General features: G+C 36.1%; 4 protein-coding genes and 1 long non-coding RNA gene across 13 annotated transcripts in view; 1 reads left to right on the top strand and 4 right to left on the bottom strand.

The window, feature by feature from the left end:
* hoxb3a (homeobox B3a) overlaps positions 1–15420 on the bottom strand; it is a 45480-nt gene extending 30060 nt beyond the window's left edge. For 4 of the 9 annotated variants that reach the window (XM_049014027.1, XM_049014024.1, XM_049014020.1 and 1 more), the window contains exon 1: positions 14461–15214. The gene's annotated coding sequence lies outside the window, so the exon portion shown is untranslated. Of the gene's footprint in view, positions 1–2538; positions 2820–14460; positions 15215–15325 lie in introns of those variants that run through there. The other 5 variants (XM_049014033.1, XM_049014031.1, XM_049014030.1 and 2 more) reach the window with 3 other exon arrangements.
* LOC125742225 (uncharacterized) lies at positions 3025–11730 on the top strand. Its single transcript, XR_007398051.1, has 2 exons — positions 3025–3165; positions 11202–11730. It is a non-coding gene; the product is annotated as an uncharacterized LOC125742225 (long non-coding RNA).
* On the bottom strand, positions 3760–7002 carry hoxb5a (homeobox B5a). Its single transcript, XM_049014038.1, has 2 exons — positions 5472–7002; positions 3760–4842 (listed from the first exon to the last, which is right to left on the bottom strand). The coding sequence occupies exons 1-2, from the start codon at positions 6043–6045 to the stop codon at positions 4595–4597; spliced, it is 822 nt and encodes a 273-aa protein (XP_048869995.1). The 5' UTR covers positions 6046–7002; the 3' UTR covers positions 3760–4594.
* On the bottom strand, positions 7710–10347 carry hoxb6a (homeobox B6a). The gene is made up of 2 exons (XM_049014040.1): positions 9428–10347; positions 7710–8602 (listed from the first exon to the last, which is right to left on the bottom strand). The coding sequence occupies exons 1-2, from the start codon at positions 9852–9854 to the stop codon at positions 8346–8348; spliced, it is 684 nt and encodes a 227-aa protein (XP_048869997.1). The 5' UTR covers positions 9855–10347; the 3' UTR covers positions 7710–8345.
* Positions 15421–16245: 825 nt separating the features above from the next.
* Positions 16246–20179, bottom strand: hoxb7a (homeobox B7a). Its single transcript, XM_049015654.1, has 2 exons — positions 19671–20179; positions 16246–17080 (listed from the first exon to the last, which is right to left on the bottom strand). The coding sequence occupies exons 1-2, from the start codon at positions 20071–20073 to the stop codon at positions 16812–16814; spliced, it is 672 nt and encodes a 223-aa protein (XP_048871611.1). The 5' UTR covers positions 20074–20179; the 3' UTR covers positions 16246–16811.
* Positions 20180–20607: the final 428 nt, after the last annotated feature.

Genomic DNA, 20607 nt, shown 5'->3' on the forward strand with positions numbered 1-20607 from the left:
CTTCATACCACTGCATGAATGGCGTACTCTGGGCGTTTCAGACTTGTTCCTTAACACACTACAGTTCACTAAAATCATTAATTGCTTTTTATCATTTTAAAATGAAATACGGTAAAAAAAAAAAAACCAAGCACAAACTAATACTATTACGAAGTACGTCGAAAGACGAAAATCAAGGATAGAAGTTACACACAAATACGCGTACGCACACACACACTTTACTAACAAAATACGAAAACTATTGAAATTCAAAATTTAAAATTTGTAAAAAGTTTCAGGTAAGTTCCTGACATCGAGAAATGAAATAAAAAAACAAACAAAACCGAAGCTCTACTTTTTTCAATTGTTGTGTTGATATCCCAGGGAAAGCATAATTGTGTCAGATGAACTCATTGTATTGTAGGAAGCCTTCTCTTCGAAACAGAGTCTTTTTGCACAGCTCGTCTGCTGACCTCGCGATGATCCCATCCCTATGAATTATTGATGAGATCTGCTCACAGATTACCCCTATCAATATGCAAAACGCATTACACTGTTAAAATGGCAATTTAATACGTTAAAATTGCTTTGTTGAAAAGGTTTAGAACCTGTGCCACTAGAGCATGCTTGTTTATTTATTTGTTTATTTACTTATTTATTTATTTGTCAATTTATTTATTTGCTTATTCATGTATTATATATAACTTCATTTTGCAAGATAAAAGGAAAAGTATGCTTTGTATTCTGATAATATTGAATATCAAAGTTAATGCTAGGTATATATAAATAGGCACCTGGGACGATGTTTTTGAAAACAATTCCAGGGCCTTAGGTTCGTACATAATGACATCTTTCCAGTAATGAGATTGTCTTTAGTATGAACAAATCTTCTGAGCTATGCCACTGACTATACAGGTGCTTGTTGCCAGTACCTGTGATGCCAAAGCCAGGGGCAAAGAGTCCATGTTTGTTTTCAGTCTAATATATACAGGAGAAAAACTCACGTGAAGGCAGGAAAAATCTATGAAAACTGCACTAGAAACACTGTAACATGGGTTGCCAGTTCTGATATCTGAGTCTGTTGCATTGCAGAGATTTCGTGCGTAAGTGTAGGCCGAAGGGCTGAACCTCCTGACCATATCATTAAAGAAAGGAAACTGATGAAAAATGGAATGGAAGTCCTGGTCTTTCTTCACAGTTAGAGCTTTGATTTCCTGTTTACTCCCTTAAACTTCCTTAGTTTATTAAAGGGGAGGAAATATGGATGACCTCCCAAGACCATACTGTAATATATACCAGAGGGTGGCATTAAGTCTAGAATGCAAAATACAAGCAAGTACCGACTGTAGTAAACAAAAATGGTAAAGCTTTTTATCATATTATAAGCTTATGTTACAATAAGTCTCCAAATGACCTTCATGAATGCACTTTAAAGGTTAAAAATGTAGGTGTAAAGGTGAAACTATTTTTAAGAACTATTTTAATCACCTAAACACATCTTTCAACGAAGGCAACTATCATAAAATCTGATGTAAGATAATAGCATGAATGTGAAACATCTGCAACCATGTACTTTTCATTGTCAGCACTTTAGTGTTAAGCATACAAAACCGATATAGAGTGATGCTCATTAAGCTCTGTTGCTTGGAAGCTATTTCGGTATTTTCAGAAACTTTGTTTTATAACTTCCGACAAAAAAAATAGAAAACAACTACCAAAGAGCTTTTGATATCGCGTGACTTGGCTATGGCGCTTTACGCTATATCACGACTACTGAAGAGACACAGCAATAAGAATCAAATCTTTAAATATCAAAGCTGAAGTAGCCAGACATGAGGAGAAATACTCGGAAAACCCACCCCCTTATCTCCTTTATCAATTAAAAGTAGTCTAATGCTTTGTATTAGGTAGCTTTTAGTGGTTCTCTCGATATTTTTTTGCATTGTTTTCCACTTTTTATTACACTTATACGCCCGTCTAGAGTGTAAAAATTGCAATGAAATATCAGTTATCTCTAATTATGCACCGCACTCTAAAACACCGCACACGCCTACATCTTAATTCACTGACGTGCTATATAAATTCTGGTAGATTTTTTTGGAAAATTTCAGAGGAATTTGTTTTTTTTTTGTGTGATCTTACTTTGAGTCTTGTATCTCAAATCTACACACATCATGTAAATCGTTAATTGAAACATCTTTAAACGTATGCCCAAAATGTACATTTTATTTTATTGTTAGTTGTTGTATTAAGAAGTAAACTTATACAGGAATACAACAACTCCTTTACACATGATTATACTGAACAAAAAACGGGTTTGAACATTCGAATGTACCAGACCATCGAGTATTCTTCTGCATATATTCCAGGCAAAATACCACACAATATTCATAGAAAATAGGGTAGTACAGCTACGGATTAATATAGTTTTTTTTTCAGGACAGCCATCCAGGGATAGGCTACATGCATGTATACACAAATACACACATCTAACATTCTTAATGAGCTAATGTATAATGTTTTATAATTGCGTAAACGTACAGAATTCCAAAGACTCACCAACACTGCAATCAACTGGGAAGGACAGTCAAACGGGCTATTAGTAATGACACCACGATTGGATAGGTTCATCCCGCCTTCCTTCCTAGCCCAAGATACGGTCATCAGCAAATTTAGGTTGTGAAGAATCTACTCTTACTTTAAAGTGAAACAATCCTTTATCATTAGATTTCCTCCTCAAAATATAACCCAATGACGAAATCGGATGGCAATCAAGGCATGTACGGAGAACAGGGCAAGTCTAGGACTGGCTCTGCAATGTCCCTAGTTGTTACTGACCCTTTGGAATCTCTTCGAAGCAGTTAAACCGTCACTTACATTCTAGAATGTGAAATATATAGTACATTGTCAACTCCCCAAAACCATAAAACTAACTTTATGGATCCCACGTGACTTTTGAGAGCCAGTGAGGGGTATCTGTCTATGGCCTGGGTAATTTTTACGATCTAACTTGAAGATAAAACCCTCATCCATTTGACATGTAAATGTCATAGCTACTTTTGGTATAGTTTGGCAAAGCAAAATTTCTAAAGACAGGCAATGGCAAACGGCTACAGTTTTCTTTGCAGAACTGCTGATCATCCCTCAAAAATAGCGTATGAAGTATCATAAGTGGTGGAGTAATTGGTAAGTTTGAAAGTTCAAAGTTTGCTTATTATGAACGAAGCCTAATCTTGATATGGCGGGGTAGGCATCTTTTACTGCGAAAATCGTTCAAACTGAAAACAAAATTCTCATAGGACGGACAATTCCAAAATCCAAGCTGCGTAAGTGAATTGCGTCAAAACATTATGTATGCTGTTACATTATTTTTCGGTTAAGTCATTAATGGCTTGCTCTGCCTTGCCATTGAAAGTGGCTTATATTGTTGTGGGAAAATCTGGTATCATAAGTGACAAGATTTTAAAGATTATAAATGAGGATGGAATGATGTTTATCGCTATGCTGAATAACCATTTTCAAAAGCTGGCTGCGAGTTAGATCATGATTTTTCAAGACTCCTCAAAATCTACGGAGTTCTACATGTCAGCATTATTTAATTTGCATTTGCTCTGACGCGCTCACACGCAGGAATAAGCGTACAAATACGTACAAGCATAGACATATGTTGGTTAAAGATTCTGTTACTGCAGTCTAATGGATGATTTATGGTTGAAACCAAGTAAATAGTATAATAACATGGCGATAACTAACAGATGGATTAGAATGAGTAAGACGTGATCTACGTAAGAGAAACTTTATTGTCTTGTTGGTTTTTACTTCAAGTTAAGCTACAAACAAATACAAAAAGCTTATTGGCAAAATGCTTACAGGCAGTCCGACGTGACAGTTGCCATTTTCCACAGAACGCTTGTTATTCACTCTGCCCACTACAAATAATCTATTGGTCACAATAAAAATGTGTAATATTTACATCTGGTTTGGGACATAGAGGTGATTCAGCAATATACAACTGCAATTTTAACAGAATTATACACACGTATGTACGGAGACAAGAGGCTAGTCCTTACAATAATTTTCATTTTTTTTCCAGAAATAAGTCAACGATCTAATAACCCGATAAAAATAAAAGAAGTTAACACGAATGTAACATTAAAGAGAATATGGAACACACAATGTGGTTTCTGAAAAAGCACTGCAACTGCAACTAGTCTATACTGATTCATTTCATATTGTAAACTTAGAACTATACACTTGTTATAGATCGTAAATAAGTTATAACATTTAAGAGTTCACGTGAAACATGCTAACCTTCAAGAAAGCATCACCATAGCACTTAACACATAAACTATACGTGTAACAATAGCAACAGGCATTGGAGAGCATTCTTCTTTTTTAAAATAATAATTACCATAGCAATAAAAACAGCAACAGTTAAACACAAGTTATCATGTTTATGTTAGCAGTACCATACTGGAATTTTAAGATGTCTAAAACATCAACGACATACCGAAGGTGCTGCGCTGTACAGTACTCAGAGGAATAGTATTTTTATCTATCTATTTATTTATTTATTTCCCCATTTTCCTTCTCATTTCATTTGTATGGGTAATATTCAGGGCTGGAAGGCGCTACCTGCAGTTGCAAGACTCATACTTTTCAGTTTATTGTCTTTCTTCCATTTCATCCTCCGATTCTGGAACCATATCTTAATTTGTCGTTCCGACAGACATAGCGCGTGGGCTATCTCTATTCTCCTTCTTCTAGTTAAATATCTATTGAAATGAAATTCTTTTTCCAGCTCTAGCGTCTGGTAGCGGGTGTACGCAGTTCGGGCCCTTTTCCCATCTGGTCCAGTCATATCTGAATAGCATGAACAAAACGTAAGAATAACCATTACTGAAAATATATCATTTTATCAGACAATAATGCTCAACAATATATAATCAAGTTTTATAATAGCATACATGTACATGGTAATAACCAATATTTAAGTAGATCTGCACGTTCGTGATGGTGTGTGAGAAAGAAATGTTATACATTGCTGAATACACTGACGATTTTTCTTCGAATCTGTTCTTGCCCTGACTTAAACATTCAATTCTAACTGTAATTCAAAGGGTCGAATATCTTTTTTAACGTGTTAGTTCTTGGTCCACAATAGCCACATAACACAACTTTTCGGTTTCGTGTTTTTTTCTCGTTCCTTCAAATTTATTTTTGATATTCTTCCCCAAATATAAACAACTCACCACACGCAATAAAGATAAGTTTACAGTTAAATGAAAACTTAACGGTGCTTCCTGTTTATGCCCTGTTTCTCGGTCTCCATTCTCTTTGAGTTTGCTAGCCTGCATTTAAGAGATTTATGGCGCTTTTTGGAGTTAGTGCTAAAGAAAAGCTGAACCCGACTACAAATATTAGATGAACAAAAAGCATTACACAATTCTATCGATACTAAAGGCAAGTTTGCAATGCGTCGGCATATATACCATGGTTAATATGTAGCTTCCGCATCCAAGGGAATATTTGTGGCGCTTGCCCATCGGTCGATGCTGTGGTGGAGGTTGCGGTAGATTCCTGTTGCTGTGTCCGGGTAGTGGGATTGCTGCTTCTGTGGGAACCTTCTTCGGTCTCAGAAGAAGCGCTAGTTTCGTCTAATTCTGTGAAATGTGTGCTGTTGTTGAGGTTATTGCTGGCGGTGGTGTTGCTCTGGTCGGAAGGGGGAGAGGAGCTTTTGGGTCCCAGAGTTTCGGTGTTGGCGCAAGAAAGGGAGTCGGGAGACGAAAGCGAGCAGCTAGACGGCTGTCTGAACCGAGACTCCGGGGCTGGAGACTGGAAACCCCGGGAGTTATCCCCAACAGCCCCAAAGTGGTTGTTGGTGGTTGAACGATTGACGCTTAAGTCCATCCCATTGTAGCTGTAGCCATAAGAGCCCGAATGCATCGTGCCGGAGTCCCTGTACGAACCGTTCATAGCGCTGCTGCTAGTTCCATAATTTAGTAACTGGTAGTCGGGGCCATTTGGGTAGCGCCCTGAGAACGAGTTTACAAAGTAAGAGCTCATTTAGGTTATTGTAGAGGGCTTGATTTGTAGATCTTGGTCGTTATAACGCTGTGCTTCACGATTTATGATGTATTAATGAATTATAGCAATGCACTGTACTTCGTTTTTGCTATGTATGCAGCCAAATATGGGGGTGGGGGTGCGTTTAGGAATCACGTGCTTTTGTTGACCAGTCGTAAATTCTCACTGATGACTTCAAGAGGTAATTCATGCTCTGTGGTTACAAATGATGACGAGATGAGAATCGTTAAGCTCAACGCAATGTGTGCTTCTCAATAGCAAGGTTGTGCTCCATGTTGGCAGAGAGCGTCACCTACTGGGAACATAATTTATTGCAGCGAAAAATAATCTCTTTCCAATTTTATTTCGTTTTTATGTATTATTTCTTCAATGTTGAACATATATTCTCTTTGTTTTATTTAATATATCGACTAATATTAAGATGGTGATTGACTATGTACCAAATACCTAGTTTACAGAGTCACAAACAGGGTAATTTCTATCGTTTATAAAATGAAACAGAGCAATATAAAACGGCCAGACTAACATCGGCTACCGTAAAAGTTAAAGAAAGCTAATATTTTCCAGAGTGACAAGATGTTAACTGTTGTTTTTAATAGTTGAAATTGTTTTACCAGTAGTCTATATTAGCATTTGCGTTATTTTAGATACTTAGATTGGCATGGAACTGTATGGGGCTTTTGGAAAAATTGTCAGTATATGTAAAGGAAATTTCTTCCAAATAACCATTGATACTGTTGTTAACGTCGTGAACTATAAGTGGTTAGTTAATTGTTACTTGTTACATCGATTAGATATAGAGGGAATCAATGTTGTTTTCGGGTTAACATTTGCCATAGTAGCAGCTTTAGTGAAAAATCTATCTTCAGATCTTGAAACTAAATAAAACACGCTTCACTAAAAAATAATATCAAGTTTTTATGCTATTTCGTGGTTATTTGCCCCGATTTCTTATGACTACGCCTTTATACATGTTCAGAGCGCAAAAATATCCGGTCATATATAGCACAGAAATACACGTACATACATGTTGAAAATTGTTTGCGGTGGCTGCAGGTGGTGCGCGGTGTGTGGTGCAATGAAAGTGATGGGAAAGGAGGATGAATCTTCTAAGTCGTGTAAAAATAATTATAATAATTTTCTGTTTTTGATATAAATCATTTACATTAGATATGAGGTGACGTTGGCAGCATCTAGTATCTACTGAGAATTTCAACATTTAGTCGTAATAACCCCTAACTCTTTAAAGAGAGATGGATAAATACACACACACAAGCACACGCACACACACACATACACACACACACACACACATATTCCTTTTGGTGTGAATTATTGTGACAAATTCGACTTGCATATTGTAGGTTTTTGCATTCGGAAGTTGAGGACTTGCTTCAAATTGAAATGATCTGGACCCTTAACATATCCGAAGGATGTACATTTCGGATCGTTTCTGAAACCCATTAAAAGATGTTGAACCTAACAGGGTGTAGGAGCATACCTGGATACGAGTTAAACATTTATTTTTTCATTCCCCCGCTCAGTTTTTGTCTCTCAAACGTTACTGCACGTATGTTATCTGTGGTATAGATAAGGTTATGAACGTGTCTGCAGTAAATAAAGACAATATGTTAGTGGTCACCTGAAGCGGAAGGTATGATTTAATATGGCAGCAAAACTGAAACCGTCAGAAAATCTTTAAACTACTTTTCACTGGAGTTTATTAGACAGGCTGTTGTCCAAAATGTATCCTTATTACACCTACAACAAGTTATTTAGCTTTTAAAATTACCAAAACATACTGACTGATTAGATACCTCCCAGCACAAATGTACAAACACATTTACATATAAAATTAATAAAACATAAATAGTGTTGTCAATTTTTGTAATCTGCTTTGCACTCTGTAATAAATTCGCTTATTATTCTTTCGCAGAGTTTGCACGTCGGTAACATTCAAAGAGAGATTCAAAGGAAATACACTATATCAATGTGTTAGGAGCAGTTTCCTTTTAATTACATACTGCGTAAATATCATAATGAGAATGACACGTATTTCAATTAGTTTTGACACGGTACTTAGTCATAAGAGAAGACGAGGCACAAACATATAGTTTTCCCGAAATAGTAAAAAATCACAAATGGAAATGCGATAAACGTTTGGAATGCTACACCATTTCTTAGCATGACTAAACTGCTGCACATTTTTAAAAAGAGGCAACTCGATTTTATTCAATTGCACACTAGTCATTTGCATTTTTTTCCCTTTTTCTTGTCCATTATTCCGTCCTCTTTTCTTCTTCCTCGTCAGCTGTGTTTTGTGAAGAGTTTATCAGTTTGTTTTCTTTTTTCCACTTCATCCGGCGGTTCTGGAACCAAATCTTTATCTGGCGTTCAGTCAGGCACAGTGCGTGCGCAATCTCAATTCGACGCCGCCTGGTCAGATACCTGTTAAAATGAAACTCTTTCTCTAACTCCAGCGTCTGGTATCGGGTGTAGGTTTGACGACCTCTGCGGCCGGTGTTCCCAAAAGTCCCTATACAAAATCAGTCAGAAAAGACATAGTTATGACAATGACAAGCATGTACATGTGTAGCACAGTTACTACAACAACAGGAATGCAATAATACAATAATGGTACAAAAATACATCTATAGTATCACAGCTGCAACAATGACAGCTATCACGACTGTTAATGCTACTGCAGGCAACGACAGCTATAACAATATATTAAGTACTTTCCGCCCTTACTGTAAAAATTCAGTTTCCCTATTATGTTACTAATTATAACGAGAGTTTTATTACTGTTTCTAATAATACGCAACAAACGCCTTTCTTTTCAAAAATACGACTGTTTTTAACTCTATTCCCATACAGAATATGATACACGAAGTCAATTTATTGCAATATTTAGATAAATAAAACTGCCTACAGACTATTTACGGTATAAGGGACAATTTGGGCGGTTTATTCGGACAGTCCCACCTCACAAATGGACGGAAATGCATTTATTTATATTTGCAGCTATGCATCAATACTTAATGCATTAATACAACGTGTTAAACTGAATGTAAGCACGCACCGGTGCATTAATTTGATAGAATGGTATATATGATGTAAGCAAATGGTACAATGTTACTGTATAAAGGTGTAATTTGATAATATCACATCAGCACACCAAAACTTTGCAATGGTTAAGCTCCCTCTAGCTTCAGCCTGAGATAGTATTCTTTGACTGCCACAGCGATTTCATGTGTTTCCACTGTAAAGTCTGCTCCGTATACTGTACATTAGGATGGACGCCACACTCTTCAAATTATCGAGAACAACAACACGAAAATGACAGAAGGTACTGACTCACCATTGCACGAATTCATCCTTTGCATCCACGGATAGACTGGTGCAGACGACTTCAGTTCATCGTTATCAGCGAATATATTTTTACTTTGCCCTGTAGAGTCTGATTTCCGCTGGTCTGGGCTTAGAACAAGCGAATGTTCTTCTAGGCTGGCGAACGCGCAGGCGGGGTCCTTTTCTCTGTAAAAACTGGCTGCTGCATAATCGCACGCACTAGCAGCGGTATTTGTCCGGCCGTAGCCACTGTTAGTTTGGTGATAATAAGATGGGTAAGACTTGTCCTGGACACTGGTAGCTCCATATGCAGCTCCGGGATAGTGTCTTAAAGGATCCGTGTATCCAGAAGAGTATAACGGTATCTGTCCCAAGAAAGACTCTTGTCCTCCGGGCAGAGTAACAGGGAAAGTTGAATTTACAAAATAGGAACTCATTGGGAGGGTACCGTTCTTTTCCTGGGTTTATGATTTGTTGTGTTATATATTCCAAGTGGTTTAGCTATTAGTAGTTTATCGGAGATTGGGTTTTAGCTGAAAGGGGGTGGCGAGGTGCCAGTGTGGGACAGAGGGGAACTATACCATCTGATCAGTGGTTGACCAATCACGAGCTTCTGTGATAGCAAAATAGCACCCATGAGGGGGTTCTGATTGCATGCGCCGGGGACCCCAGCGCAAACCAGAAAGCTTAGATGTCTCCTTTCTCCTTCCAATGAAATCACGCAATCTGAATCATTCAAGGACTGAAAACTCAAAACTAAACACACGGACATACACACACATTCATATTACCATGCGGACACGCACGCACACACACATTCTTACATGATGCGTTAAAACTTACAGTTCAGCCCATTGTGGGCAAATCCTCGTCTTCAAAACCAGATTTATTCAGATTTACCTGTGCATGTTGTTTTTTATACAAATTTTATTATATATAAAATGTATTTAATAATATTTGAATATATATGCATATTATATCATTCCGCCTGGGTGCAATAGGCAAATATTTTGGTTAATAGGTTTCGGTTTTACTTTTTGCACGAATTCTTAACGTTTTAGTTATAGATAATGAAATCCTATAAATTATTTTTTTGCGAATTATAAAAACAATACAGATATGCATAAATTATAACTTCAAGACTAAACCTACCACAAAATTGCAGTGCAGAGATCTCTGGAAAATGCTACATTCGTCTTCCGTATATACTAAACAGTGCAAGGACAATATCATCCGTTCAATGTACTAAAGTAATTTATCGATTTACTCAGTTCGACTTCCCTGTAGCGTGTGGTGGACTAAAATAAAGCTTTTTACTGTTTGCGTGCTAATTTGATGTAGAAAAGCCATCTATTTCGCCTCACATACAAAATCAGGGAAAAATAACGCGAAAAAAGTTAAAGCTAAGAATAATGTAAACCTCTTCTGTTTAGAGTAAAAATATAAAAGTGACAAAATATTACATATCTTTATCAATTTAATATTTGCATCATAAAAAATACTATTAACAAAAATTTATAAACAAAACTTTTATTTTTTTGAACGTTATAATATTTCATTAATCATAAAGTGACCTGGTGCAGAAAATGCGGATGTTTTATATACACTTCCCATCTGCTTTTACACAATTAAATTCACACAAAATTTCATTTTCAAAGTGTTCTATTAAAAGTAACATCCAAGTGTTCACGTGGAATACGCACGGTAAAGTTCTAAACAGCTATGCTGAAGGAAACTACTTCCCAGCTGTCAGTTTAATAATGTACATTTTCTTCGCTTTGCAGAACTTTAATTTGTGGAGCGTTTGGATTCAAAGATAGAAACGTTTCTTTGGAGGCGGAAATAAGTGGAAAATGGAAGGACGAGCATGGAAAAGAGACGGAAACTCCTGCCAGCATGTATATCTATGAGGACAATTTAAGTTCAACTTGCAAAATAAAAGGAACCTATTCTGTCTTGACTATAGGTTATCTTGAAAAGCTCCCAATTTGAGTGTCGGGCAACGTGTAAGTATATAAGATATTATATAATTATTACTTATATGGTGTTCGGAACTATATTTGTTTACTTTTTAGTCATTTGATTATAATTCTGTTCACGTTGAAGTATATACTGTATTATATAATTTGAATGTTGTTCTATTGGGTTATATTATAGAGTGTAGAGTACTATGAAGTGCGTGGTGTGAGGTACTTAAACATTGATACATTTTTCTGAAAACCCCCTCTGTTTTGTATTGTATATGCATTTGCATTTTCAATATAAAATGTGCAATGTGTTTTTGTTATATGATTATTAAAAAGATTAACTATACGTGTGTTTTCATTATTTTATTTATTTCATTAAAAAAATTAAGTTAGCTCATCAGGAAAGGACATAGAATAGCTGACCTTATAATGGAATATTGTGATTGAACTAGCCATATAGAACCCGAGTTTCCTATATCCACCAATGATTCGATCGTATTCAATCAATAGGACATTATTCCCACCTGACAGTCAAAAACTAACAAACGATAAAATCACATGTAGATGGTTCTTTTTGTGCTCGCTAAAGAACGTGGGTTACTTTTTAGTAAATGCATATGCCGCAAAAATAAATAAATAAATAAATAAATAAATAAATAAATAGCTATAAACTTCCCGCAGGAAACTGTGTAGTATGTGCTTATCGCAAAACAATACATACATTGTTTTGAATCGCTCAGACGAAAGAGAAATGGAAAGAGAACAAAAAATAAGTTTAACAGAGAACTGTAGGCTTATGTAATGCGACTCTAATACAGGGCAAACTTGTTGGAAGTTAAATTTTTGTTGATTTTTCACCTGATTTCTGCTGGATGAGTGTCTGAATTAAAATCACCAGACAAAGCACAGGTTTAAATCACAAATGAACACGTGTATTTGAAACTTTTTTTAAAATAGCTGTACTGTAAGAATACGTTAAATCATATAAACAGACTGCAGGCTGCATTCTCCTTTTCGCAGTCTATTTGTATTTCCTTCACAGACTTTGCATTCTAAGTTTGTCACATCGCTAAGTTATATAATTTTTGTTTCATTCGCACAGACAAATATATTAATATTTTATTGCCCCTATTCAGTTTAATCTGCTTCACTTTAATTTCATAAACTTAGTTATCTGGAATCAACTAATGCAAGCAACAGTAGCCCCTATAATAATAATAATAACAATCATAACAATCATAATAATAATAATTATTATTATTATTAGTAGTAGTATAGTAGTATTTTTAATAATAAAACAATCATAATAATAATAATAAGAAGAATAACCATTCTGTTGCTCTTTGCATACACTTTTTTTTAAATCATTTAATAATTCTAATATTTTCATCAGCTCTTTTGCTTTAATTACTAAAATGAAACATCTAGTTTGACAGTCAGTAGTGAAAGTTTAGCAGAGGCCACGGGTCGCGGTTTTGCAACACATGAAAAAAATAACCTTTAAAACCAGGACGTCCACGGGCAAAGTCAAACGCTATGGAAGGGTGAAAGAAACGGAAGACACATTTCTCACTTCCAGTGGTTTTAAGCCTGGGACAGGGGACGATGGATGTGTACAACTTAAGCATGTCAAATACTACTAAGAGCTTGGTTTAGAGAAGTACGCAACAGCGAAAATCTACGCTCAATGGCATCTTTCCTATTGTTCCATAAGCTTCTCTCCACCACTAGCATTCAGCCTAACCCGACTTCTTTTTTATTGTCCTTAGTTTCGTTGCGAAAAACGAGGCAACACTTTTCATAAACAAGATCACTTCCTCCAGTTCCAATTTGCCACGGCCTCTGAAGATTTTTTTGAAATCATTTTGCCAAATGAACACTAGATGGCCTCAAAGAGCAGAGAATCGCTGAAGGTTGACGCAGAACGACTGCAGATTTGGAATGGATTAAATCGAGAAACCCTAGACAGTCTCATTTCATCACGATCCCCAAGAATCATATATATAAACTTTAAAGTGTTATTATTATTGGTTTTGTTCTTGTTAGAAGAAGAAATCTATACGCAGATCTTATAACCAAAATAAATAGTCATATATAATGTAATAATTATATAAACACACACTAGTATATAATATATATTAAAAGTCATCTTGTTCAGAAATAGGATATTTTTATTAATGTGAGGTCATCCAAATACACGAATAACATGAAACACGTTTCAGTGTGTCTTATTTGGGTGATCAGGCATTATTGAAAAATAGTAAATATATGCCATCCACGCAATTGCCGTAATTATGGCCGCTAGAAATATCGTCATATCTGGCAACAGCCGCAGTGGTAGAATTCAAATGTAGGCCAAATGTCGTAGCACACGTAATGGTAAAACACTTAATAGCAAAATAAACAACAGTTTTTTTCGTAAGGCATATAAAAGCAAGTTCACCACTATTTAAGGTATATATATAAGAAATGGTATTGCCGATTCTCATTCATGTTATTTTATTGGGAAGCAATTCATCACGTGTAAAATGAAACGATGCGTTTTCTGGCTTGCTTTTTCATAACAGTATGTTTTAATAATTGTTGAATGAAATGGTTATGATAGTTGTGGTTTGCTTTATTGATCTTTCGTACTGCGCAAAGCCGAGTACGGACAGGACAGAATGTCGCATAGCAGTTTGCCTCCAGGTGAAACATTCCAAGAAAGAACCGAACCAAGACGTTTCAGCAAAATTCAGGACACACAACTATTAAACCCCAGAGTCTCTGCTACACCCGGAAATTACTAACATTCTGAAACGAAGTAGAGAGAATGCATAAACCATGTCTAAGTAGGTACTGGTTACACTGAAAGTTGCTCTAAGCATAGAAATAGATGCAAGTTGTGGATGCGGAACAACTTGTGTGATATGTCACAATTCATCTTAACGCCAGAAGTTCACATATCCGGTAGAATATATGTAGTACACATAATCCGGCATTTCTAAAGAAATTCGTTTGTCGCGCATATGTGTTACGTCGCTATGTTTAGGATTCAAAGCATGAAGAACGAATGGTGAAGGAGACCAAATCCTACCTTTGTTTATAATCCTTCATTACGCCTCTTGATGGCCCAGAGGAAATCGTTAGTTTCTTGCTTTTAGTCTGACCTTATAGTTGCTCCAATCTGTTCCGCCATTAGCGCAAGTCTCCGTCTCCTCCATTCCTATCATTTATACTAGCAAAGTGAGAAAGATCCCTATATGAAAAATGAGATGATCTCCATCGAGCCCAGATTTCTTATTCACCCTTCATTGCAGCGGAAATCCCAATCAGACCAGGGCGCATTAGCATAGCAGCACGGAGTAGGCTGTTCGCGTACTCTGTTCATCGATATCATGAACTATGACACTAAGCAAATTGATATTTTTCATTTATAAAAAAAATATGAAGAGGAGCCAAGAACCTTTAAGGAGGGCAGTGTTGCTACTGAAGGCGCGGTGACCAAAAGAATGCTCCAATATAACCACTTGGGAAATCATAAAAAGTTCATGTTCACGGTTAACTATCCACATGACCGTCCTCGGCCAATCCTAGAACTCAGCCACTCATAAAGTTCTATCACAAAGTTGTAAATTTTCATAAAACAACAAGGAATTTATTGCATTTCTTCGCGAGTGGTTTAGAAGCAGTCATCTTACCGTCGCCATCTTTTTCTCTACAAACCCCAAAGAGCTATCCGTGTACGTTTTCATGCTAATACCCTCGTTTATGATTAAAATGTTTAGGCTCACACGCAAAATCTTCAACTTTTTTAAATTTATAAGCTCCAGCGAAATTGCTTTGCTGGAGATATACTGAGACAATTTAGACAATTTAAAGGCATAATATGGAGGATAGTCTGAAGATAATTTTCGATAGACTGAAAAGAATGCAAATGAAAACGTTCTTAGTTGACTCACCTGATTAAGACATGAAAACACTTGATTTGAAAACAAAGCACAACATATAGAACATGCTAAGAAGATTAGCTCAGATCTAGGCTAAGCAAAATGATAGAAAACCAGTTTTCAATAACCGGTTAAGTAACTTTTAAATCAACAACCACACACACGTGTGTATTCAGACTCCATATAACGATGGACAACTAGTGCGGCATTATATGTAATCTGAATTAATTCCACCTTATTGTTCCTATAGCCATGCTTATACATATTAGAATTAGTATCGTAATGCCTCGTTCCTGCATTTGTAGACAGTTTTAGGTGTATGGCACAAACAAGTATTTCGAGGTAGGCCAATCTGACACATACACTCATCCTGGGTGCAATAATAACGTACTTGCTTTCAAATTTAGGGTATCCACATTTTATGAATAATTTGCATACATACTCGCCGACAAATTTAACCAACAGTCCAGTGAAACAGTGAAAACTTCTAATGACCCATTTCATAACAATAGCTGTAAAATTAATAGTAGAAACAATAACTGATGACAATGTATGGAAACTCAAAGGACGTGCTTAAATAATGGTTTATATTGCTTCTAAATTAATAGCATTGAATACTTTAATCTTACGGAGGTTTTCATTTTACGAAAAAGGAAACGTCAAAAGTAGTATCATGTTTTACAGTAGCCTCAGTACAACCATAAAACGAATCAACAACACCAGAGCAATTAAACTATGCTTACTTGATGGAGTTGTACTATGACAGTCGTGAATTGATAATATAAACTATTCTTAAATTAAATTATTATTATTATTATTATTATTAGTAGTAGTAGTAGTAGTATTAAGATGAAGAAGAAGAAGAAGAAGAAGAAGAAAAGAATAAGGAAGAATAAAGATTGTAGACTGTAATAATTAAAATAGCATTCATATGCATATAAATAAAATTCCTTTTATTTATTGTTACTAAAGATTACACATGCAAAAATTCAACATTTCACAGTGTTGTCCTTCAGACAAAATATCAATACCTACTGCTTGTGGTCCGCTGTTTGGGAAAGATAATCTAAGATTATTTACAAAACAGAAATAACCATACACATCAAGTTAAAATGTAGCGATGTAAATGTTTATTGTATGTACAATATAGATATGCTACGATATATGATATCCCTTTTTGGATGGTTTATGATTTCTTTTCAAAAGTAACTTACATCACAAATACGCGCAAACTGTATCGTACTGGATTTTGCTAACCAGGACGCAAGGATCTTCAAACGTAAAACCTAAGATTAAAATACTTAAAAAATAGACAAAACTAAATGAATGTGATTTCATAAGTAGACATATAAATTCCTATATAATATGTAATTTCAAAATACAAATAGGTAGTGCGGTTCTTTACTTTCATTGTCCTAAAATGGGAAAATTAAAGCCAACATCGGACTGAATGTCATTCTAGTATACTGTTACTCGACTGACTTGTATAAACTCTTCGCTACTCTTCTTCTGCTTCCTCCTCCTCCTCCTCCTCGCAGCCCGGCCTGTCCTCGGTGCAGGAACTTAAATCGGAAACCTTATTCTCTTTCTTCCATTTCATACGTCGGTTCTGGAACCAAATTTTGATCTGGCGCTCAGAGAGACAGAGAGCGTGGGCTATTTCACTGCGTCTCCGCCTTGTCAGGTAGCGGTTGAAGTGGAATTCCTTTTCAAGCTCCAGTGTCTGGTATCGTGTGTAGGTCTGCCGGCCTCGCTTTCTGTCCACACCTTAAAATAGCGACAGCATATTAAGACATGAATTGAACCGTATGCATTGAATTGAACATGAATACAAAAGATAATACTTTGTACATTAAACAGACATTCTAGAGGATGGCGTCACCTTATAAAATAAATATATATTATCATATACGAAACATGGATATAGCATATCAATTACGAAAATATTAACATAAATATACATAATTTTAAGAAAATGAATACTAGTGTAACTAACTTACTGTTGGGGCAATTATGTTTATTTTTTGCTAATTAATCGGTGATATTAATGTAACTAGTAATATGTAGCAACATTAGCTAACATTTACTAATACATGTCAGAAATACTTCTTAGATTTCTGAATTATCATCAAAGGCAGAAACACTGAAGCTTAATTTATAGTATTAATGGTACTGCACGCATAAACAGACGCTCGGGCGCACACACACACACACACACGGATCAAACCAAGTTTGAGAATCCTAAGAAATCGCCAGCCTCCTATTTAAATGTATCATCTCTGTTTAATAGTTAATATTATTTAATAGTTCCAAATAATATATGTTCCTAGTTTTCTTTTTTTTAAAAAAAAAAGAGAAAAAAAGTTACGCCGTTTCTTTCCCAATCGCACGTAAATCGTAGGCCTACAGTCTATTTCAAATCACACCAAAAGTAATTTTTTGATGGAGATGAGATGGAAACTTTTTTATTTATGTAAGATAAAGTTTAAAAGTATGTTCAAGGCAATGGCTTTTATGTTATTCAGTTAACAGAATGACGTAATTGTATTCCGTTTAATGCATACAGTAGAAAGCATGTCAATATTTTATGATAACTGTTTTTACTTGGTTTAATTTGAAGTGGTCAAAAATAATATTAAATCAAGTAACTTCAGATGCATTTGACCACGTTCAGCAAACACGGGTTATAATCATATATTTATGCCGGAAATGTACTTCTTACAGCTCCCGCAGTATAAGATTACGAAAATCCGCATGTCAGCACTTACTACAGATCTAAAATTTGTTATGAAAAAAAAATAATTATGACTTGAAAATCTGGAGGTACTAGAAGTTTACTGTTGAACAATGATTTCACACGAACTTTAAAGTTACTCACTTTTTATTTAGCCCTATATAAACGTATCTGAATTAAATCTTCTCTAACAATCTTATGGAAATTACTCTCCCGACTAAAATGTGTAGCATATTTAATATATTTTCCAGCACGTGTATTCTCCCTGGTTAAATGCAAGCTCAGTGTTTAAATTAAACCACGTCGACTTGATGGAGTTGTACTACGATAGTTATGTGAGCAAAAGCAGTCGGGTTTATAGCAAAGACAATAATACCTTACCGCCACATTAAAATTTTGTTGGATATTTCGGGACCTCATCCTGTTGCGCCGTTGACTGTAACAATGTGCGTAGTTTAGCTTTTGAGTGTCAATTTTGCATGGTGATGCATCTAGTACACGATGTAAGATCAGGATTAAAAGAAATGCAACTGCTAGACTGGAGGATAAAAGAGGATAGTCCGTAACAGACGCCCGCGGTAAGTACGAATGTAAACTGCGTGCCTTTCCTGTTATAAACATGGGCTATGCTTCCTAATATAATGACTGACTACCACTTTCTCCTTTAAGTGGAATTAAAATCTGTAAACCTGAGACAAACAAAATGTAAAAATGCACATTTGTTCAAACTTTTAAAGAGAAACAATTACAGATATTATTGAAATATGATTATGTACTGCTATTAATGTGTGAAGCTTTACAAACTTTTATCAAACAAGCATGAAACAGCTCTTTGAGCTTATTAAAAAAGTCATTTAAAGTGCTGCATCTATACGTAGAGCAATACTTGTTGAAAGCTGTTTCGACAGTGAAGACGGTGCATGAGTACAGCATATAAAGCAGGATACAAACACCCTCGCGCACGTTAGGATGCACGTAACACGTCAAACCTCATCTGTCCTGTTTTTGAAAACAACGCTGATGAGCAATATACCTAAAATATGGCAAGGTTTCTGTAAAATGTACGAATACATAGCTGTAATCAGCAAGCGATATCGACGCGTCGAAAGCCGTGTTTCTAGCTAAATATGTATACGTATCCGTGCAGGCCGCCATAACACGCTCGTGTGCGGTGTTGCATAAGAACAGTCTGTCAGTTGTTTTAAAACTCAAAAAACAAAAAATCATGCCGCGCAATTAACATATTTACGAGAACTGCCTATGCTTTTTACAAACGCATTTGGAAGTCAACTATAAACGAACACATGAAATCTATTTTGGAAGGTTACTCACACAAAATACCAGATACCAGTGCCCCAGATCTTTTCTTGTTTTGACGAGACCGATGGACACCCAATCCAAGGCTGAAGCAGGCCGATTATTAGCTATGCAATACCAACTAATAAATATGTAAGTGACAAACATTACGGCTTTCTGGGGTCGTATATAGTCATAAAAGTTTTGCTTAGATAACTGGCGTCTGACGGATTATGGCTCCCACACAGGAAAACGATCTGCTCTCAGAGATGTTTTACCTAACGTGATGCCCTCATTTTTCTTTCACACCTATTTTATTTAACGTACCTGAGATTCTCATCCAAGGATAGATCCGAAAGGTGCTTTCACTTTGTTGATCACTGTCCCGTTCCGCCGTTTTACCACTGTCGGACTGCTTCGACACATCTCCAGAACGCATGGACACATTTTGCTCATAGGTGGGACTGTGAATGTTGAAGGAGCTGTTAATATCATACCTGCCGGAATACATGCTCTGGTTCTGAGGATGAATGCTCCCGCTGTTCCTGTAGAGACCCGACAGTGAGGGGGGGAAGGCAGCGGAACGAGATCCCGATACATAGCTGCTGGATCGCTGAGAGCTGGACGCAAATGCGCAAGAACTTTGATCGGGAATAATCCCGGGTGGAAAAGCCGAACTTGCAGCCTGATATTTGGAAAACAGAGTATTCGCATAATACAGTGAACTCATATTTTGACCAGGTGATTTGTAGGCCGGGAGGTTTTACTGTCGGTTTTACGAGGTACTGTGATATATTACAGAATAGCAATCCAGATTTACACCAAAAAGCACCTCTTTTTCCTCAGGGGCCACGTGATAACAGACACGTGATTTAGTGTCATCCAATGGTAAATGGACTTCACACTGTACAACTAACATGGAAATATGCAGTAGTCTTGATTTTAAAAAAAGATGTTATTGGTGAGTTTACCTTCAATGATTATACAAAATTACAATTGAACATTGAGATATATTGATGAGGTGTTTAACAGTCTTGCAATCTAACCTGTACTGTAAAAAATATATTAGGTTAACACCAAAAATATTCACTACCTTTAAAGACACCTTACTGGTTTGCATGTTTTATACACATTATGAAAACCTGTTATCCATCCATTTATCCATCTATTTTCTATACACACTTTTCCCTTCAAGTCGCCTGAGATTCTGAGTTATCTAAGATTGTGGTTAGTCTCTGTCTGCAAGCCATATATATCAACTCGA

This window comes from Brienomyrus brachyistius, chromosome 5, assembly GCF_023856365.1.
Source record: "Brienomyrus brachyistius isolate T26 chromosome 5, BBRACH_0.4, whole genome shotgun sequence".
Lineage (NCBI taxonomy): Eukaryota > Metazoa > Chordata > Actinopteri > Osteoglossiformes > Mormyridae > Brienomyrus > Brienomyrus brachyistius.